Source organism: Tachysurus vachellii, chromosome 11 (assembly GCF_030014155.1).
Source record: "Tachysurus vachellii isolate PV-2020 chromosome 11, HZAU_Pvac_v1, whole genome shotgun sequence".
Lineage (NCBI taxonomy): Eukaryota > Metazoa > Chordata > Actinopteri > Siluriformes > Bagridae > Tachysurus > Tachysurus vachellii.
The window spans coordinates 15026864-15050527 of NC_083470.1; the positions used below are offsets into that span (position 1 = coordinate 15026864).

Genomic DNA, 23664 nt, shown 5'->3' on the forward strand with positions numbered 1-23664 from the left:
TTTCTGCCACTATTTGAATAACTGCTGTTTGAAAAGCTGAGGTTCCAAACTATTTGGCCAGCTTCTCTGTCCTGCTCTAAAATACACAACAGGTTGAAAAATGTATATTTATATATCCAATATTTAAGAAAATAACTCTGAAAGGACATGATACATTTCATAAAACCCTAAGCCTAACTTTATATTTTTAATAAAGGACTACTATATAATTAAAACTTTTATTGGAAGGTACAGAATGCAGAACAGGTTCCAATATATTTTTTTTTTTCCAAAAGTAAAACATTACTAAAGCAATTCCAATGCCAGGTTTATTAATGAAATTCACAAGATTAGTTAAATTACTCAGAAGTAAAAAAATAACTTTTTTAAAAACAGAACATTTGGTATTTCTTGTGCATCACTCATGACCCCTCAAGAAGCAATTGTTATCTCGCATCAATCTGAGCAGGGTTATAAGGACATCTCCACAAAAAAAAAAAATTCACAAATTTTAATTGGATAGCTTTCAGATATTGGATATTAAAGAAAGTTCAGTCCAATGTCCAAGATATAAACACCTAAGAGCTACATTGTGTGACCTGGGTTCTGTAAGCACATTAAATGTTAATGTTCAACGCAATCAAAAAAGACTGAACAAGTATCGTAGAAGGGTAGTTAGGAAACTATGTGGGGTGGCGTGATACAATGCGATGCAGAGGGGTCTTGTTTCTCCTTGACATCCTTGGTAACATAATCAGCATTGTTTATACACTAGCTGCATATTTTGCATACATCCAGAAGATTTAAAAGTGACATTCATTAGACAGCATGTCAGGTCAAAACATTCTTTTCCATCAAGTTGAACTGAAAATGTGTAGTGATATCACACATAGAGATGCTAAAACACACTGTTAAACTCTGACGCACATAGAATCCAGCATTAAGATGTGTAATATTCATTCAAAATATATGAAAGAAACAAACGAGGAGATTGCGAATCTTGCATTTGTAAATCAGGTGACCCAATGTGGGATTGTGTTGCCTATTTTTGGAACCTCTGTTATAGGTGGACATCAGCATGTGCTACCATGTAAAGCTTTCCTAGAATAATGAAGGTTATTGTGCAAGCAAAAGAGGACTAGATCAGGAATAAAATGTCCAAAATGCTCATATGGGTGGTGTTGAATCTCTTCCATTGTATATGGCTTTCTATTACTCCTTTAACTCGTACCCCAAGAGGTTCACATTACTTTTTCCAAGATATATAAGGATGTATAAGTTTCCTCAATAAACAAATAAATGTGGAAACTATGTTTTTGTGTAATTTGTTTAGTTGGGTTATCTTTAGTTGGGAAATACATAAAGCACTGTATGAAGAGTCACATGCGTCTATAAATTAAATTGTGCTTCTTGCTTTTCAGCGTTTTGAGGTAAATTAAAAAATACAAGATTGCAATACTACTAGTATCAAGATGTTTTTTGGCATTTTGATAAAATTGCAGTGTATAGTATGCCTCACAACGTTTTGTGTATTTTATAAATATTTTGCACAATAAATGGCATGGGATTATGAAATAGTTTATCCAGGATCATACAAATACAACTTGGTTCAGCTGAGTAATTTACTCATAGTAGAAACCATAAGAAAACCCCCATTTCCTCCCGTTGGGAAATGGTCGATGCCATCATCTCAGCAGGCAACCAAGGCTGCAGACTAGCTTCTCCTTGACTCTACATCAATGGCAGTATTTATTATAAAACATTCCCATTGCACTTCTCTCTCTCTTATTCTCTTTTCCCCATTTGGGTGATTATTATACTCTGGATGAGAACAAACAGTATCTCTACTTAATAATTCACATCACTTTCATCTGATATTCAGTTACCATGGGCAATTTAGTAGTTGAATAATTTTGTGAAAAATTCATTTATTATGGCTGCGTGTTATGAGGCGGTGGTGATGGCAGCCAAGAGTGTTAGTGGAGGGGTTTAAATTGCGTCTGTGGAGGGGATCCAGGGGAAGGTAATGTGTTCTAATGTTCTCAGCCATATGCATTGTTTTCAGGGCTCATCAGTTTTACATTGATTCCCACTGAAGTGTTTAATTGCATCATGAATATGATCTAATTCTGTCCTTTTCGCTGAAACCGGCGCACTCGCTGAAAATGATGTACTGCCATGACAGCGCCATATCGGGACATATTTTATATGGAATGTAAATTATAGTGTTAAATTAGCCTGGAAAGATAACTAGCTGGCACAGGGAATGGACCCAACAGTTTAATTTAGTGTCAAAAGGCCGTGAAGGGATAAATCTCTCCTCTCTCTCACGCTCTGCCATCATGTCTGGGATTTTACTGGAATAGTTTGAATTTCTTTTTATTACCTGAAGTTTCTCTCGGTGTCACACTTTCTTGTGGGATTTAAGTCACCGGACACAGAAGAAACAAGTGCATTCTTTTGAGTTTGACTTAGAGATGTGCATACTATAAATAGCCTACACAACCTTTTCTTTCCTGTATTGACACTGACTTTTTTACCCAGAATTTATTACTAGCATTACAGTTCTTTTTTGATGAGTGAGGTCTCTTTTACACTCATAACAATACTAAGTTAAGTGGATAGGGGTGATACATGTCCTTATTCTTCATATTTTCTATTCACTAGAAAAGTGTGAGAGCAGGTAAACGAGCACTGCTTTGAGTTGGTTTCTTCAAGCTGGTTTATTCACTGGGATGATGAAAGGCATTGAGTGTGCAGACCCATATTTTTATTTTGCTTCAGGATGAAGCAGCATGTTCTATTGAGTGGCTGCCAAGAGTTAAGTTTGCTTTTGCTAGCTGGTCTTGTAAGCAGCCACTGACTGGCTCCTGTGCCTTATCTCCCATACCTCCTTCCATACTGTAATAATGACCTGCATTTTTTGTCCCAATCACTGAATATAATGTGCAAACATTCAGTCATATGGGTTCCCAGAATTTGTAAAGGACCTCTGACTTTTGACCGAGGACATATTTTTGTCCTATATATTTTTTTTCAACTGTTTTACTTTTTATAAAACTTTTGATCCTCTTGTACAGAGATGACACAGAGACTCCTGTACATACACAGCATACACAGATTGAGCACACTACCTGGATCAGGAAATCTCTTTGTTCTGTTTTTGCTCTTTTCTTGTTTGATTTGATGTGGAACATGCAGGTTCTGCCACAGTGAATACGAAATACTTTGTTTTACTCCCTGGAATTTTTTTTGATTTGGACATTTGGACAATCACATAACAATCATGGGTCTGTCATCTGTTTTCAAAGAATATCACACCCACTTTACAAAGGTTTTAGTGCAGAAGTGCTTAACACTTCTTTAAAATCTATCCATATTAGTGTGGGTTTGGCTGCTCTGTCTAGTTATTATTAGATTGACTTCACTAGGGTTATAGTGTGGCTGCATAAAAAAATATTGGCAGTGATGTTGCGGTGCCCACGATGTTGTCCAGCTAGGCACAGCTAAAGCTTACTGAAGATGCATCTTCAGGAGCAGGGTAGGGTTGTGCCTCTGATTTGCCAGCAGCTTAATTAAACATCACCTCTTTGATTTTTCCATTGAATGGGACCATTTCATGAGAAAAATTCATGCCAGGCCTTCTGGAAGGCCAAGATGCTTCACTCAGATGGTACAGTTGACCATTAGCGGACCTTGAAAGCATTAACTGTGGATTCAGGATCTAAGTAAAAAAAATTGTAAATGGCCAAAGAAAACATTTATCTGGACTGTGCTCATTAACACAGAAAATATATCAAAGAGAACAAAGGGAATTCATATGGATTTGCAACTGGTGAATGTGTGTGCATTTCAGAGGAGACTCCACCTCCAGCCTTGATGCTGCTTTACTGGAGCATGAGAGATGTAAAGATTAGCCATTTCCTTTGAGCCAGAACATACCTGTCAAGGAACTAGTGAGGGCTATACACCATGGATCTAATTTCCTTCTTTCTTTCCTTCTTTACTCTTTCCTGAACCATTCATTCCTTGTTCTTTCTCTGGCTCTTCACAGTAGACAGCTGAAATACATTTACATGCCAGTTGGATTAGGCTGATTTTGCTGCCCACAGTGGGCTGAGATGATCTGACAGGTATTTTCATGGGTAACACCTTCTCACGCATTTGTTCGAGTAGACTTTTGTCTGACCACCACAAACTGCTTTCTCCTCTGCCTCATTACATTGACCAGTCACTTATCATTACCATTGAAGTGTACAAACACACACACACACACACACACACACACACACACACACCATGGTCTAATTTTTCCAGAAGAGCCATTCCTCCACATATGGAGGGGGAAATGAATGCCTTTAGACCCCATCACCTGTGTGTTTGTCTTCCTCCCTCAACAAGTTCATATTGGGTATTGTGCTCCAGAACAGTACATGAAGTGAGCAAGCGCAGGGGTGGCCCTGTGTGGTTTTGCCCAACTAGGTCACTTCCACATTAAAAAATAAGCACCACAAAAAAAGTTACACATATAATAAACCCTGAAGTGTCACACTCCCTGTCTGAGCCCTTGGGGGTATTGATTGGGCCAACCCAAATTTATTTTGCCACCCACCCCACTATGCTTTCAGTGGAATGCTCCAGTCCTGTCATCAGGGCTAATGACTTAATGTCAGGGAATTTTGGTACAGGGAGCAGGGAAAAATAAGGTCTTGCTATACTTCTTGTGAAGACGTGTGTGATTTCAGTGAACAATACGATGGAAAACTAACAACCGGGCATGAACTCCAGCCTGTTCTGACTTTCACTAAAGTACATAAAGGCCTATGTTGCTTCCCACCTCTTTAAACGAAACAAATCTGTTTGGATCACTTAAATATCAAGGTTCAGAAATAGATGTGTAGAGCCTAGAAATTTATTTTGTGCATAATGGGTAGATACTAAAAGAGGTATAGAGTAGACCTACATGCTGAAAGTATACAGTTAGACATTTTGAATAGTAGTTTAATGGAGTGCTGGGTCATGTCTCTGTTTTGTAGGTCAATGTTCACAAGACTTTCTTTTTTAAAGCCTTTTCCTTTGCTCTACTGAGGCTGAATCACTTATGTACTTTCTCTACTTCTTATCCTCTCTATGCTTTATCACTGATCTGAAGCAGTGTTAACTTAGTGAGCTTGATGAGAAGTGTGTCTAGAGATGATGCCCAACAGGTAAAAGTGTGTGTATAGGAGAGAGAAAGAAACAGTTCATATAAATATTTTCAGTGTTAATGTGTGCCATGGTTTATGTGTGTATGTGTTATTCTAAAGACTCTGCGCATTTGACAGTAAGAGAGAAGAACATAAGGAGTGGGTGAAAGAGAATGTGTAGGAGAGAGAGAGAGAGAGAGAGAGAGAGAGAGAGAGAGAGAAAAGAAAAGGATCCTCAGGAGGTTCCATTGATGTGCTATTATTCGGTTTACTTACTGCGCCTGCCAAATGATATATCAATGAAAATCTGTTCTCTGAATTATGGCCATCTGATGATGGAGAGACTGAGTGCCGTGTCCTGGAACGCCTCTTATTGTGCCCCATTACTTAGCCTCTCTGAGTACCACTAAGTGATTTTTAGAATGCATTGCCACAGGCTCTGTTCTTCCTAATTCACTGTATTTTTTCACCCCTTAAATGGCACTGAACTACATTTGCACTTAAAACATATTCTTTAATATTCTGTTATTTTACATACAAATTGCATCCTGGGCAATGCATTCATCATTGCTCATCCCCTCCACTCTTCTCCTAAATGAAAAATGTATCTTAAATGAATAATGGATCGCACTGTAGAATAATTTTCTTTGTGGCGTGTTTACCGTTTTGGATGCTTTTCTTTGTCTCAGCTCGGAAAATGAGGCCAATATCCTTGTGCATGCCTCACTTTGGATCTGCCTTAAGAGCTGCTTAGTGATCAAAGTATATTGATTCATATCATAGCAATAAGATAACTGAACCCTAGGAGAATATTCCTGCTTTGATTACATAGGACTTCAGCAGATCTGCATGAGAAGGAAAGCACGGCTAAAGGAGAACTTGGGCTCCTGAGATGCTTGAGATCAATTAACTTGTGATATGTGTGGAAAGTCTCAGATAACGCTGCTAAAAGCCTCCTGATTTAGTTTGAATTTAATTTCTTTTTTTAGCTTCTGACCCCTCGTTATCACTCACTGTGGTGCTGTCACTTCAGTTGGAGCAAAAGAGGGCCAAATCCCTAATGTCCTTCATGCACAGCTGAGAGAAGTAGATAGATATGAGCACGACAAGATCTCCGTTGGTGGTCAGACTGGGTGGCCATACAAAGACATATTTAAAGTACAACCTCTGTCATCAAATTGTACTAGAGTTCTTTTCTGTGCTGTCACGGTGCCTTCTTCTTGTGCCCAAGGTGCTGTTGCTATCTCAATTTGGCTTCAGCATTGGACTTTCATCTGTGCGTGTAACGGCTCTAATGATGGATTTAGTTGTCTGGAGGACTGGTAATGATGACGGGGTTTCACACTTCACAGAACCCCACTTGGGTGCTCTTCCCTGGCTGTGGGATTGACAGTGTAAACTCTCTCCCAGTATTCTTCCTGCTTTTTTTACTCTGCCATCCAAAATATTTGGTTGAGCCCAGGAGAGAATCGCATGGCTGGGCTGAATGGAGACAGCTCGCTGCTGTCGCTACGCTGCTGGTACACTTTTTTTTGTTTTCCCTCTGAGATGGCATAGTACAGATGGGAGTCGCTGGACTGCGGCAGCTCATGTCACGATACGCTGACGATTTTACGGCTGAGCAAAAAGCAGCTTCTACCGTGTTCTTCTGCTGAGAAGCTCTGAACAAATTACAGCAGTTTACATTGTTGCATTTCATATACACATTTGTTGTTTGCCTCATAGTGTGACCGATACAGACCTAGTTAATTTTACAGCTTGATAAATTGCACCCAAAAACTAATTAAGTTATCAAGACTCATGATCTTCTGATTGTTCTAAAGGTCACATTCAGTCCATTAGGAAGGCTAGATAGTGTAGTCTAAAGATCGCACACTAGATGTTATAGTAATGATTTTATATAGAACATATAAACATATAAGGGAATCCCCCAAAAGCCCCCAACAGTTAAACAGTGACCAGAAATATTGTCCTTCTGCATGTGATTAATCGCCCACATGTGACAGGATGATCCAAGCAGCTTTGATACATGGGAGATAAATGGATTGATTAATATGGAGGATGGAGAGGGAGCTTCGTAATCAGTGTAGAAGCCCTCCTTAGGTCACCCATCTATCATGGTTTCTCTGGCCATGTTGGTTTGCTTTGGTAATGAGTGAGCTGACATTTACACAGAGCTCACTAACAGTCTGACCCACTGATTACCTCGGAATCTTTATTCAAGCAACTATTGATAAAAAAAGGTGACTTCTGCAACGCCTTTTTATACGTGCATTTAACATTAAGGGTACAATACATAAAGCAATTGAATGTCCTGGAGTAAATATAAATAAATGTGTTTCAACACAACACTGAGTGGGCCATGTGTTTTTTTAGGTTGATTTCTTTTTGTCGCCAGTTTAAAGAGTGATTTATGAGAAGAGGGAGGGTGCTGCCACCACTTGCCCACTTTCCCCTGCCTGCTCAGAATATGAGATGGAAGTTAACAGCATGAAGCTCCAGCACTGAGGGAAGGGTTTTGGACATGTGTGCAGTCTAGCATCAAATAGATTGCGTTTCCTCCCATGTATTCATCTAATGTATAGTGAGCACCCTGATGCAGATGAATGTAAGAAATTTTCTAGAATGTAAAGACTTTACAGCTCATCTGAGAGATGATGCCGGAAACCGACTGAATGGTAGCCCTCCTTTACACGGTTAGCACAACAGGTACACACAAGTGCCTCACATTATTTCTCTTTACTCCACTGTTTCTCTCTTTCAAAGCCACCTATACTCCAGCTGTAGGCAACAGCTGTTGACTAGCAGTGTTTAGATTGGTGTGAACACTCGGGATAACTTTTTTTATTGGCTGTGGAATAGGAGATGGCTGCTCAAATGGTGAAGTGCCTCCACATACACACACACAAACACACACACACACACACACACACACACACGCACATCCACATCCACACACACACACACAAACACACACATACACACACACATAGACATAGATACACACTCTGTATCAGATCCCAGATGGAACATTTTGCAATTTTTTTTTTGTCAAAACCGTCTATGCAGCAGGGAAATATTTGCACGTATATACGACTGCAAGTTGTGTGAACTAAACAAAATACTGAAATATTAACAGCTTTTTAAAGTGACCATGACTCATATGAACATGCTCCTTCATATATAATGCATTTGAAGATGTTCAGTAAACCAAAATAAATCCATGATTTTATTCTGTCAGACTGTACCTCTGTGAGTTCTATAACCTTGCTAGTGAGTCCATCATCTCCATTTTAAACTGTACATACTCAATGTAGGTTACGTTCCCAGTCTCACCGCTCTAGATACATTTATTTTTACCTCAAATGAGTAAAATTACAATGCACACATGCACATTCTTTTTCACACATATCAGTAAGAAAAAAATCAACCTGAGTCTGACAGGTGGTCTAGGATTGTGTCACTGGGCCCTCAGGGGCCTGCTGGAGCTCAGGTTGTGAATGTGAGGGGCTGGTCCCGGTTCAGAATGACACAGGTGGTGTGGAACTTGGCTCTCTCCCATCACCTGAAATATTCACATTCTTCTGGCACGCAAGCTTTGATCTCCTCTTGCAATCAGCAAGGGAGCAGTGGAGGGGAAAGGAAACCATGTAAACAACAGGAAAAAAGGAGCACACCTGAGAACACATTGATATTTCTTAAGAGAGAATAAACAATGGCAGTTTATCAGTGTTATCCATCGCTCAGTGTTTTGTTTTTTCTCCCCTCTGTTGATAGCCCTGCAAAACTGGGCCAACGTCAACATCGAAGTTGCACCTTTGCAGAGGTAAGCTCTTGATTTGGCACCGTTTGTTATGGATTGTCATGTCAGTGGCCCCAATTTATATACCTCTCCTTACCCTGGTTATATTTACACTGTAATAAATTTTGAGAAGACATTTATTAATTTCTTTGTTTTAGCTTTGTGCGGTTGGACTCATTGTGGCAAACTGAAGTACTGTTCTTGGCTGCTGTGTGAAACACTGTGCCATATCATTCTCATCTAATGTGAATTTACTCTGTTGTTTAAACTTTTGCCAGGAAATCAGTGATCAATAACTCACGAAGCATTAAAAGTAATTAGAAATTCTAAGAGTAATCACCAAACATGAAAGTAACACTGCATTTTAATTGTGATGAGAAGAAATGGACATTTATGTGAAATAAATGTTTTCTGAGAGTCATTTGTGAAAAATTCAAATTAAAGAAAAGTGACAGAAGATTGAACTGAGGATGAGGAAGTGGTGGCAAGGACAGGTGATGATTTGTTGTTTTACTAAAGTTATTTTTTTTTTGTTATTTACTTTAATTTCAGAATGTTGAGCAGGATGAGCAGGTTGACTTTTGCAGTTTTTATCTATCTATAAATTGAACAGAAATGTTTATTACCACTCAGTACCACATCAACTAGAAATTAGTCTGATTGATTAGAAATGTTTCAATGGAGAGCAGTTTTTTAGTCAAGACCTTTTGAAGGATTTTTATATTAGATCTAATGATATTAACCCCTCTTACATGTCTTTGCATCAAAAGATCCAGCACAAGAGATCTAACAAAAGGCCGTTAGTTGTTTTCAAATGTTTATTGGACTCCAAAAAAAAGGTGTTGATACCAAAAAAGCTGGTTATGATGTATGGAAAAAGGGTCAGTATCAGACCCGAGAAGACAATACGTTTATCCATGACATGAAGAAAACACTGTAAATGTCGTGTTACAGTGATGGGAAAACTTCAAGTGCCCTACTGTTCATTCATTCATTCATTCATCTTCTACTGCTTATCCGAACTATCTCGGGTCACGGGGAGCCTGTGTCTATCTCAGGATACACCCTGGACGGAGTGCCAACCCATCGCAGGGCACACACACACTCTCATTCACTCACGCAATCACACACTACGGACAATTTTCCAGAGATGCCAGTCAACCTACCATGCATGTCTTTGGACCGGGGGAGGAAACCGGAGTACCCGGAGGAAACCCCTGCCCTGCTGAATTTACCCAAATAGCAATAAAGCTGGAGAACAGAAAAGCCTGGTTTACAAAAGACATTTAAAAAATCCTAGACAAATGAGGACAATGTAGGGAGGAATTAGAGTTTTTTTGGGGGGAATGATACATGGTATGGACATATCTTGCCAGTAGAGAAGATTCACTCGTTTCTCTTGATTTTATGGCTACTGACAGCAGCAGGATGAATTTGGAAGTGTACAGAAAGCATCTTAACTACTTATATCCAACAAATGCTTCGAAATTCAAGCATCTACAGTGCCAAAATGTTATTGACTGCCCAAGTCCATCAACCAACCTGAACACAGAGTAATATTTCAAATAGCAAACAGCCTCCAAAACAGCCAGACTACATTACAGATCTAGTGGATCATCACCAGAGTATATATCCAGTATCATATCTATGAAGTCTTGCTTTAGTAGCGCTGGTTTTAGCCTCTCTCATGCTGCAACATTGAGTGCAAGTGCAACCACTGAGTTTTCAAGCATTTGAGAATCATCTTCCATAAATACACTTCCAAACTCACGCTCTTTTTTTACATTTTTTTTATTTGTGAATTATTTTTGTAGGATATTCGGCTGAATTTGTTTAAGACCATGCACCTTATGGAAGAATGTCAATTAACAGTTTATGTTTACAATTATTAATAAATACTTTTATACTTCATTTTACTTTCTAGTTCCATTAAATACAGGTTACTGATTAGAGTAAAGACTTTTATATAATATAATGTTGGTAACGTAGTCATTCGTTTTGATAATGTAATCATTTGCAATAAAATTTTAACTGTTTCCTGATAGTCTGTTTGTTACTGGTATTATTATGTTTCTCAACTGTTTTTGCAAAGTAACCTGTTTTTTTCATATAGTAATTTTTTTTAGCAGAGGCACACCAAAGTCATTTTACAAAGTGATGCACATGTCTTAATGCCAGACATTGTCATATATTTTGAATAGTTTTCAACACAAGTGGCATCTATACAATACATACACAGTTTTATTTTTAATAATTCTACTTTTTAAACTTGATTGTATTGGTATACTTTTAACACATTTACCCCTCTTTGTTTTCATAGAGAATTTCACATGTGGTTTTTGTCTGTGGCAAGAAAAAATGGTGTTTTTTCCATCTGTTTCTAAAACACTTCTTAATGAAACCATGAGAAAAAGAGGGCTATGTGTTTTAGATGGGGTGTTGATGGATTGCAGTATGCAAGGTGCTAAAACTCCTAAAAGAAGTGCAGCATGACGGCTAATGCGTGACAACGCTAGTCACACCTCTGCCGATGATTGTAACGCTCATGTGCTGCTCCTCCTCTTTAAGATCCTCTGTGCTGTCTGTGGAGAGGCTGACTGACTGACTGGGGATTAATTATTCGGGATCATTTCCCAGGCTCTGCCGGCAGCTTTAGAAAGGGTGTCAAAATGAGATTTTCAGAGACAGTACCTGCTACATCTACACACTATAGCACCATTAGCGTATTATGTGCACCCTTCAGTGCATTTTGTTTAACAGGTAATTGTGCGTTTGCGATAACAGTCTTTGCCGTACCACCCACTTTACTTTATTGCAGTAGTGGGTTATAAATATATAGCGTTTTTTTAATGCACTTTTGCTCACCATTGTTTCTGTTTTTATTTTATGTAGTTTTTCTCTAAAGTACCATTGCTAGCTTTTAAGGCTACACTGATATTTAAGGCCTCTGTGTTATCACTGCACTCCACAGCAGTTATTGTTTATGTGGCACAGTCACACACACAGTTTTCATGCTTGATTTGTCAGACATACACACCTATGTCAGGCACGGAAGATACCTTACCACTGACCACTAGCTAGCCTATCTTGCAGCATCCCAAAATTGTATGTTTCTTTTTTGTAGACACGCTGAAAGGCCTGGCTGGGGGTGGTGCCAGCAATAACATGTGGGCCAGACTAGTCTGTGGCAATTGGGATTTTTATTGATTGTGTGGATTTGATTTATTGATCGATCTCCCTCGTAAATGTGGCATCTGAGGGGCTAATCTGAAATGGCTAAGGACAATCTTCTGCCTTACAGAAAAATGGTAGAGATAAGGAACGTTTGAAAAGCAACTGTACTTATCTTCATCACACACTTGTCCATCTGCTTTACTTCACTTTGTTTGGTTGTGTTAGTGACTATTTTTTTCTTTGTTGGTCTTCCTTTTTGTATCAGCAATATGCTTTACAAATGAGATTACGCATCTCTGTGTATAAGTGTACATACACAGATTGTGTGTATACATATGTGTGTGTATATGTGTGTGACAGAGATAAACATTTAGGTTTTTACTTGGTTACATACATGGATGCTGATGACCCTGTTTGTGTGAATTTGAATTCTTTGTGTGTGTGTGTGTGTGTGTGTGTTTGTGCAGCAGGGGTTTGGAGGCAGTGTAGTCACTAGGCAGAACAGAGTGGATCTATAAATTGATGGAATTCAAAGCCTCCAGCATCGATTACCATTATAACAAACAGCAGAGCCCCGAATGTCTGATTATTTTTAGACAAAGATTCTGTTCTCTCAGCAGTAATTCTGCTGATGCTGTCACACTTTCAGACATCTGCCTATGATTGCAATTAGATGGGATACTAAAATAATACCTCCATCTACATTTTTTCCCTTTTTTTGTTGCTGCCACCCACTCCGTCTTTCCCCCTCCCCCATTTATTTGTGCATCCCTTGTTCTGTGTTGTCATCAGCTTTTAATGCCACATATTTTAGAGGCAATCAATATTAAATATTATCAGGCAAGAATACATCTGATATTGCAAATACGCTAGCAGAGTCGAAATAACCTTCAGGTGCACTCACCTGAAGGTTATTTCGACTCTGCTAGCGTTTATGCAATATCAGATGTATTCTTTAAAACTAGAAGTTATTAAAGGTGTAACAGACATGACTTCTTTTTTTGTTTCTCCAAATGCACAAACCATATTCACTGCTAGAGGTATTTTGTGGTATCTATTCCGTGTTCAGCATCACTTAACATCCTCTGCCCCGGTGGTGTTTTGTTCTCTCTCGTTTCCTGATTTGCATATTTGGAGTGGTTGCTCTGTGGAGGTGGTCTGTCATGGTAGAGCGTAACTACCTCTTCCAGTCAGTTCCCACTATTACGCTGTCTATCAGTCAGGACGACACATGCTGGCCTCAGTAGAATGTGCTAGCCTCCGCCTCTCAAGTGGCTCCTCCTTCCCCCATGGTGCTTTCCACGGGGAGATTCATCAATTACCACCGGATGTTTGACTGGCACAGGCTTAATGACAGGGCCTTGCTATTGACCTGCCTGCCTGCCATGTACTGAAAACGCAGTTCCTGATTGCCTTTTTACAAATGTTGAAAAACATTGACTGCAGTTATCTGCATTTTTCCATTTTCAATTTCATTGCTTTATTTTGCTACATTCAAAGTTAACTTTGTGTCTGTGTTCTATGTGGCTGTATAGAGGTTTGGGTAAATCTTTTGAAAAACAAATGTTCTATTTATATTGGATTGAGAAGGTTTCTGTGCCAGAAACAAATCCAATGAAATCAAATGATTGCTGCAGACATGATTGAGGAACTGAAATTGCTCTAAGATATTTGGACTTTGAGCAGTTCATTGATTAGCATTCATTAGTATTTCAGCTTAACAGGAAGGCAGGAGTGCACTGCTGGGATTCCTGCGTGTGGGGATTGTCTAAGCAGGGAAAACTTTAACTATCATGCAACACATCACACAATGTGTATTGGCAGTAATAGGCAGCTTTGTCCCCAGCCCTTAATGTAACAGCAAGCATTAGGGCCTGACATCTGCCTAAGAAACCTACCAAGAAGGGATTAGGATTTTTTTCTGTAGAGGCCTTAGAAAAAAAAGCCCCCCAGCACCAGGAGTATTTACTGTATACTGGGACCATGTCACACTTTCATTGCACACAGGTCAACTGCATTCATTTAGGCTACATCATTTATATGGACTGTAAGTAATAAGAGGAACCTATTTTTTTGATGTTCTGCAACAAAATTATTATTGTTGGAAAATTTCTGTAAAATAAGATAAAATTAATAAACCACTTTGAAACAAGTTGCATGCTGGTAGCTGCTCTGCTTTGCGTTCACCCTGACACTGATTATGAAGTTCTTATTTATTCTGCTTACATTTAATATAGATTAAAATCAATTAAGATGCAAAATTCTTCTTTATGACCCTTGATAAAAAAAAGAAAAAAAAAAAAAGAAAAAAAAACATCACGTGGCTTAAATCAAATCTGCTTCAGTTTATTTTTTCAGTTTAATAATTTCCAGCAAAACTTTAGCAAGGTTTTGCTTTCTGTATTTATGTTTAGAGAAGTTTTTGTCATACAGTTGAAAGGTATTTACTGTATAAATGCTTGTATTGGTGTAATCTGAATTGGTTTCATCTTGTTTTTATCTTGTGTCATCTGTTTTATATGTTATGTCTGTATATCATATTTTATTCAGGATCAACTTTTTCTTTTTTTAAATAAATAGGAAGACTCTTTATTATAAGGATTATAGAGCATTATGAAGTTAGTAGGTGTGTAAATATGTATGCATGAGCCCCATTCACAGTTTGTAGGTTCCATTCACAACCTGACCAAGATAATATTGTTAACGAATGTACAGGAATTATTAGTTAGAAAGGATTAGCAGTTAGAAAATATGCATCCGACTTCAAACTGCAATGACATCGTAAACCTTTTGAATAAATAAAATCACATGGGTCATATTCATTGACAAAACAGAAAAAAAAAGAATTCTCAAATGTTGTTGAAAAATGGACACAAATTGACCCTCTTTAATGCTAGTAACAAAATCTAATTTAATCGAGTGTGGAAAGAATTAGAGATTTTTTGCAATGTCCTTAAGCACATTATCTCAAATCTAGAGCTACCATCCATTTTTTTGTCCTCAGGATTTTTCTCCCCTTAGATAATTTTCTAAATTGCTTTTAAGTAAGATTGCAGATTAATTAAAACCTAGTGAATTTAATTTTCCATGTCATGTATGATTTTGCTACGGTAATTGAAATGCTTCCCTCTTTCTTTTCAGACTGTTTTTTTCATTCTTCACCAGGGGTTGAGCAAAAGGCCTTTGACAATATGAGTGGAAACAGCTGAGAGAGAGAGAGAGAGAGAGAGAGAGAGAGAGAGAGAGAGAGAGAGAGATCGAGCACACAAAGTGGTCTGCTGGCTTACAGAGAACAGATGGAGAAATTGGATGATTGATCATGGCTGCTTGATTTGGTGGATGCCATAAGGAATTGTCTCCATAAACTTCAATTAGATTCGTAGAGTTGGATGAGTTTGGACAGGGTAGAAGGAAAGAGGATTACTGCTTGATTCCTTAAAGATGATATTTGCACGTGTGTTTAGTCTACTGTGCATGTATAAGGCTAATATTTTTGGATGGCATTGTATGAGTCAGATCATATTGACATGAGGTCAATGCGTGAGGTAGCTATGCCCCCCCTTCTCTCTCTCTCCTGTGTTCCCTGTGCTGTAGTCCTATGACTGTTGCAGAGGTATTGATTACTTCTGATACTGATTATCTAAAAGGCCCTCTGCTACTGTAGGCATTGGATTTATTTTGCTTTAATTATTTATGGGCCTGGGTCTTATGGTAAGCAGTTGCTTTCTATCAGATCATGAAGGATTACACTGTTAATATTCAGCAGTGTATATTTATTTATGTACGCACTAAGCTGTGTTTATAACTGTTGGCAGCGCTTTCTAATGTGCACCTCTCTCTCTCTCTCTCTCTCTCTCTCTCTCTCTCTCTCTCTCTCTCTCTCCCTCTCTCTCTCCCTCTCTGTTTATCTCTGTCTCTGTAGAGGGAGCTAAATTCAGTGGCAGCACAACTGGCTGGGCGACAGGAAGAGAGCGAGCACTCCCATAAGCACGTACTTGAGTTGAGTCGAGAGTTCAAGAAAAATGTCCCTGAGGTGAGTTAGAGGCCGTATGTCTGTCTTTTTTTTTTTGTGGTAGCATTTGGTCTCCTCTGTATTAAATGACCATTTTCAGATTCTTAATTCCTTTTAGTGCATAACATCATAAACTGCACATTTCCCCACACTTATTCACTGAATGTAGTAATCGGTGGGGAAGGTGTATGGAGTTTATGTATCCTCTGTAAGATGGGAAAGTTCGTATTTACAGTAACTGCAAATGACCATCCATAAATAAACTCCTAGAACAATACATGAACTAGTTGTTCACTTCTCAAAATAGGCAAAGCACAACTTTTTAAATACAACTAGACAGACATCTAAATGGTACAAAATTTCCCATTTTCCATTATAGTTTTTCAGCCTTTGGCCTCTCTCCTTTGAGTCCCCATTTCCTCTAATTTTATTCTTTACTGAAGACACTGATTCCTCTCAGGTAAAGGTGAGGAAGAAAAAAAAATACATGTCACGCACCTCTCATTATATAAGCACTGACATTTTACATTTTTCCTTGTTAACAGACCTTTTTCCCCTGACTGTGCTTAAAGACGTTTAAAGCTTCAACATTAACCTCCATCAAATTCTCCAGACTTGAAACGGCAAAGCCTAATTTGCACACCACTTGACACAAATGTCATCAGTGACAATCAGGATTTACAGGATTGGCATTCTTTTGAGTGTAATGCTTGTATAGTACTGATTCTATTTTTTCTCTGATGGAGATTACAACAGCCTTTAGTGATAAAAAAAACCTTATATACCCCATTTTACACCACTATTTCTTGAACAATTGTTTCAATATATCTAAAATGATTATCGAGCCAAACCTCTTGAGATATACCAAGGTCATATAATGATGGATTTTTTTTGCCATTAAAATCAATCAATGCCTGTAGAATTTACCTATAGCAAAAGTGATCAAGTGATTTGCCATTGTAGCTTATTGATTGTTTATCTGCATGTATGTGATATCTTTCCAATATCTCTAAAGCAGGTTTTAGGATTATAATTCATGTATGTATGTAATCAAAAGGCTCTTAAAAGAATTTATACCATGTACACTCCTGAACAAAATCTTAAGACTCGGGGAAACATTCCAAGTATTTGCATTTCACGCTTGTGGATCATAACCAGGTTGTAAGGTAAAAGGAGCAAGAGGCAAAAAAAAAACAGAGATTGTCAATTTATTGAAAACATTTAAATTCAAACAGGCTGTTCATCAGCTGATCAAAAGTTTAAGAACATAGCTCAAAAATACCCACAAGACAACTGATAGTGTCAAATAAAGACTCAGTAATGAGTAGCCCCACCGTTCTTGTTGATAACTTCAAACACGCGTTTCTGCATGCTTGTTGCGACTGTTTCCAGGAGGATGGTGGGAACGTTGCTCCATGTGTTGAAGATGGCTTCATGAATGGCAACCACAGTCTGAAAAACTGACGTCAGTTTTTGTAAACTTCCCTTGCCATCCATCCCCAAACATTCTCAAGGGGATTTAGATCAGGGGAACATGCAGAATGGCCCAGAAGTGCAAAATTATTGTCCTGCAAGAAGTCAGGCGGGCATTGTGAACTGCAGCATTGTCCTGTTGAAAGACAAGGGCCCTCAGTCAAGACCCCAGCTGACGCTGCTAATAATCACCCCAGATAATGACCCCAGATCTCCTCCACTGTGCCGAGTAGAAAACATCTCCAGTGGGATCTTTTTGCCAGTATCGTTGGAAGACATCAAGACCATCCACGATACATTATTTCTGGTCAGAGAATAAAACTTTCCTCCATCTTCAATGTCCCATGTTTGGTGCTGCCTTGCAAATTCCAAAAGGGCAAGCTTTCGAAGACGTTTTTTGTTCTTTAAGCCCTTCTCTCGCAGATGCCATCTTGTGGTTGTTGGGCTGCAGTCAGCATCAGTAATGGCCTTAATTTGGGTCGAGGATCGGCCTGTGTCTTCACGGACAGCTCTTCGGATCCTCTCTGGGTCTAGCACTTGATTTTTTTGTCCCATAACTCTCAAGATCTTTTAAGAAATTTAAAACGACTGTCTTACTGCGTCCAACCTCAGCAGCAATGACAAGTTGCAAGAGCCCTTGCTTCTGCAGCTGAACAATCCTGCCATGTTCAAAAACACAAAGCCTTTTTGCTTTTGCCATCAAGAGATCACGGCTGTCTGAAGGAGAATGACATTAAAGCCGTATTTTTGCACAGATTTTAACTTTTAAATGCTATGGTCTTAAACTTTTGATAAGCTGATCACCAGCCTGTTTGAGTTTAAATGCAGTTTTCAATAAATTGCCTACTCTCTTTTTTTTTGTCTCTTTTTCTTTTTTCTTTTTTTGGTATTTTGAAGAAGTTCTTACAACCTTGTTATGATCCACCAGTGTGAATACTTGTAATATTTCCCCAGGTCTTAAGATTTTGTTCAGGAGTTTATATATAAATTTAAGCATGCAGAAACACTTACACACATGTATGTACCTTTTTAAAGACTGGATTTCATCGTTGCAAAACTAGTTTACATAAGCAGAGATGAAAAAAGCATTTCTCAATGTCACTCAGGAAAATTTAAAACTCTTACACTTTCAGACACATGCACATTCATAATCATTTGTATAAAATGTGTTTACACATCCACAACATATTTTCCCAAGAATGTTAGAAATAATAATTTGTTTGTGAATGTTTTCACAATATTTGTGGAATGCATTTTCCCATTGTTTCTTTCAATCTATTGATACATTTTGCACATGTACATAGACAAGACACAATCACACAGTTTATTGAATATCATTTTACAGGCTCAAAATCTGTTTGTGTTATAGTTACACTCCTTAGAAGGAACATTAAAAGTCAATATAACATCTTTTTTTGTTTATTATTATATTATTAAATTGGGATTTAACTGAAATACCCTTGTGTGCATCAATTTTACACTGAGATAATATTGCAGATTTTTGTGAAAAAAAATTCTTTCTTTTTTTGTTTCATTTTTTAACACAATCCTTTTTTTTCAAATGTGTTGTTTTTATAGGAAGTGCGAGAGATGGTTGCTCCTGTCCTCAAGAGTTTCCAAGCCCAGGTCAGTCAGTCTAATGCACACTTTACCACAGTGCACTTTACAGGACATGATAACACTGTGGCTCTGCACAAAACTGTACAAAAAACAGAGTGCAAATCTGAATGAAGCGTTGCTCTAAAATAAGCTCCCATGGTGTTAACCAAATGATCCTCAGAGTTCATTTGATCCCACTCAAAATAAACTCTGTAGGAGTGAATTCAACACCGTAGGTTTAACAGCAGTTTTTTTGAAACAGCAATGATAATGAGAATTAGCAGCAGTTGCCATTTAGCAAACCTCTCGCCGGGAGCATAACGTCATCCACATCCGCATTCCACCTCCTTATTGACTGGTATCATTTTACCGGCAGACTTGAGCAGCATCTCCTCTCCATTAACATACTGAAGTATCAGGCCTCTGTCTGCTTTCAAATACCTCTCCTCACTAGGCCAACCAAACTGCACTCCCCATCTCTCTCTCTCTCTCTCTCTCTCTCTTTCTCTCTCTCTCTCTTGCTCTCTCTCTTTCTTTATCTCTTTCTTTCTCTCTCTCTCACACTACCTCATTTACTATCTCACTATCTTCCTGTTATGTGATGGTATGCTCTGTGCCGCTCCTCTGACATGCTCCCTGTTGAGACAGTCATCTGATCTCTGCCGAAAAGCTGCTGCTCCAACCATTACATGAAGATCATAAATCATATTTGTGAGCCTGCTCCATGGTCCACAAAGCACAGGCGTATTGAAACGATACTCCAAATATGTTTCCAGCCCTCTCAGCTCACTCATAGGTGTGATTCAGTACCACGCCAAACCAAGTTGGACCTAAATATAGCAATAGTGTGTAGGGCGAACATGGGATACCAATTCCATGCCTGATTACAGAGGTGCACAGCTGGTTCTAAAAGCCTTTGGTCATAAAAGGGCATCTGAAAAGTCTCCACAAACTGTTTTAAAGATTTGATACAAAGCTTCATTTTAAAATAATAAAGATGGTTAATGAGAACCACAAAACTAATTTTAAATAGGTTAAATCGTTTAAATAGGTTTTAATGTGTGTTTGTTGATAATCATCAGTTATGATTATAGACAAGCATCATCTTCTTTCAGGTGGATTTGTATGTGCAAACAGTGAACATGTCTGGATGTATGCCCATGGCTCCTTCAGAAGTTTGTGTGTACTTTGGGTTCCGTTCTGCCTTTTTCTGCCGCCTCCACCCAGGCTCTGTACTTTCACCAAGTCCCTAGTGATCCCTGGACCCTTGCTGTGCCACTTTTTAAAAGAGAAAGTATGCTCCTTTTGAAGTGTTTGCAACATGACAGGTTCTTCTTTTCTTTTTCTGTTTCATTTCACCGCATCCCTCCCCTCATTCCATGCACTGCTTCGCCTGCTAATTATCACTAACCAGCCAGCTGATTAGGAACACGCCGTTGACCTAGATTCCCGAAGTGTTCGCTCGCACCAAGGGTTAATCCCAGAGCTGGTGGATGTCATTGGTCGCTTCAGTTCCTTTCTCCCCTCCTTCTTCCACTTTTTCCTTATTCTTTCTCTGTTCCTTCTCTTTCTGGGTGGAAGCAAGCTAACGAGGTCCCATCAGAGCCAGAGAGAGGTGTTAATTTGGCCTGTGAAGTGGAAAGGAGATTAAGGACCGTGAGGAGCCGAGTTTACGTCTTAAAATACATCTCTGTCCTTATTAATCCAACAGTCCTGGGAGACCAGCAGAGGCTTTTGGTTTTATAATGAAGAGTGTTTTCTAATATAGGTAATTTTACTAAAAATTTTACAGAGAACAAGCTGAACTGAGGTAGTGTAAGGCATACCTTCTGGCTTTTCTGGCTGCTCAAATTGTCCTTGTTCATCATAAGAACTTTGTGCACTTGCTACTTTTGATGGTATTTTTTTCTTTACTTTGAGTGCAGTGAGCAAATTGTACCCAGCACTCACCTTTCAGAATAGCACAGAATTTGCGAAGTACATGTTGCCAAGAGGAGGCCCAGAGAAGTGTGCGAGGTGCCTTTGTGTCGCTGGTTTGAAATGTCAGGCCCAAATTAACCAGTCAGCTAATTTTTCTCACTGTCTTTCTCGCTGCCTCTCTCCCTCGTTGTCTGTTGGTGTTCAAAAAGAGAAAACATCAGTGCAGGGCCCTAATTATGGAAACTTGCTTTACAAAGATAATCCAAGGAGTAATTTAGCGTGCACAATGAGAGTTGTGGCGCAGCGCAGATGGAGATTCTGATAAATAGTTCGTAACATGTAATTAGCGGCTCTGTTCGGTTTCGTGCCATTAACCCCTGCAGCCCAGAAATCATCATCTCCGCTCATTATCAGGCAAAGAGGTCTGAAATCCAGCTGTCTTTGCATGCAGACTCAGCCCTGCCATTTATCTCGTCCAGCCAAACCTGCCCGCTTACGGCGATTCTGCATAAGACACCTGTTTTCTAGGTCACAAAGGCCCCAGCCAGTGTTTTTTTTTCAAGGTGTAACTCTTCCAAAACTGCTTTCTGTGGTAATTTGTATTATGTGTGTGGAGATATTTCCTTCACATTTATGCAGACATCAGTAAAATAAAGTGTTCTTTCTTGTGTTAAAAATAAAATGATGGTGAATCACAAAGGCTATGTACAATACTAGTACAGTCAGAGAGTTAGCTCCTCTCACCAGTTCACACTGTTCTTTTACACTGAGGAAGAAAATACACACTAACAGCCTGGATAACAAGCATTCATTCAATAAACAGCATTTGACATATATATTTAATTGTTTTCAAGTTAAATCAAACTTTGGTTTGGAAAAAACTGAAATGGTATAATGAATTTGTAAAACATATATTGGCCATTTAAGCCAAATAGTGGTGTGGTAATTTAGTCCTGTACATAATGCTGCTAGCACCTATCTCTGTCGTCTGCTCAGTCCTTGCTCTAGGTGAAGTCTCTCTGTCTTTGATCATTCTGTGACAAGAGCGGGCCGCTTCTTCCTGCCTTCTTTTTGATTAATTCCTGAAGGAAATGATAATTCATCTTGAATGTATAAATATGTTATGAATCGAGGAATAAATCAGAGAGTAAAGGGATGGTAATTAATTATAGCTGGGCTATGTGTGAGGAGAAGAGGGGGAAAAGAGCGCATTGTCACTAGCTTCCTCAGTTTTTATGATGAGAGGTGTAATTACATATCTGTTCTAGCAACTGCTTTTGGCTGGGCTGATTTGTACGGGCTCATGGTTCCGGCAGTCATAAAGCTGAGGCTAATTTTCCTAAAGGGTGTGTAGAAGTGTTATAGCTCAGTGCCTGTTAGAGTCTGGAACACTTTCATTCACATGCCTTTAACACGCCTATTTGAGAGTTGAACCATGGCATGGCTTACATGAGGAGGAAAAGCTGTTAGATGAGTCCTAAAGAATAGGAGAGTGTGCAGTTTCTCACAGAAGTGTGTAAGGTGTGGTTTTTAATGTGACTGAGGATGTTAAATGCAGGAACTTTACAGATAAACAAAACAGTTGAATTGTTTAATATTAATGGGCTGAAAATAATGTTAAATGATGGCAAAAATGCATATACTGTATATAGACATAATGCTGTGATACCACCTATAACAATATGGAATTCTGTCTGGTAATGGTATATTAACATGTTAGAAAAAGACTCCCGAAAAACTCCTTTGTTGCTGATCCCCTTTGTAAAAGTCATGCAAACTTTCAGCAAATGGCTTTTAAAAAACCCCAAAACAAAACAGGAAGCCACATTAAGCCACCATGATTTACTAGAAGCTGAATGTCATACTTGTGATCAGTAGATCAAGTAGTTGTTGTTGGCTGTGTCTGAGACAATGTTGTGTGTGCTTGTAAGTTTTTGTACAGTTTTTTCATCACAGAGCTACATATCCTGTCTATGTAACATTTAATGCCACAAGCAAACATCAGCCCTAAAGCAGTAACATCTGCTCTTTATAACACTATGCCCCTGTGCAGCAATTTTATAGCATATAACAATAGTCTGCTTTTAGTTTTCTTCAACTAAGAAGCAGTAGCTGAAAAACTGTGATTAGCACATTTCTGCTGGCATGCAATTCTAATTACCAGTATATCTCCCAGCATTACCATTACAAGTCATTGTGTTCTTAATCTTTCTTTCCTTCATTTTGAATCTTACCACAAGTGTGGAGACTTTTTAATCAGACACCTCATATAGGTGTGGTATGAAAATTATATCTTCTACCACCTTTTTCTCTGCCAGTCATAGTGTGAATGTTAATTTGGTGTGTGCTCTCTGTCCCTAATACATTAGAATTAGCATTAGTATATGACTGCAAGCAGGTGGGCCATTAAGTATTCCTGTCACAGTGGTTAGTACTACCCACCGAGGCGATATAAATAACGAGGACTCTCCTCTCTCTTCTCTGACTTTATCACTTGTGTCCTGCACGTGTGAACGGTG

The 23664-nt window shown here is 38.7% G+C and overlaps 1 protein-coding gene across 1 annotated transcript in view; it reads left to right on the plus strand.

Moving 5' to 3' along the window:
* cux2b (cut-like homeobox 2b) overlaps positions 1-23664 on the plus strand; it is a 97531-nt gene that overhangs the window by 24534 nt on the left and 49333 nt on the right. The window contains exons 2-3 of the mRNA XM_060881455.1: positions 16064-16174; positions 19205-19252. Coding sequence (XP_060737438.1) covers positions 16064-16174; positions 19205-19252 — 159 coding nt within the window. The remainder of the gene's footprint in view (positions 1-16063; positions 16175-19204; positions 19253-23664) is intronic.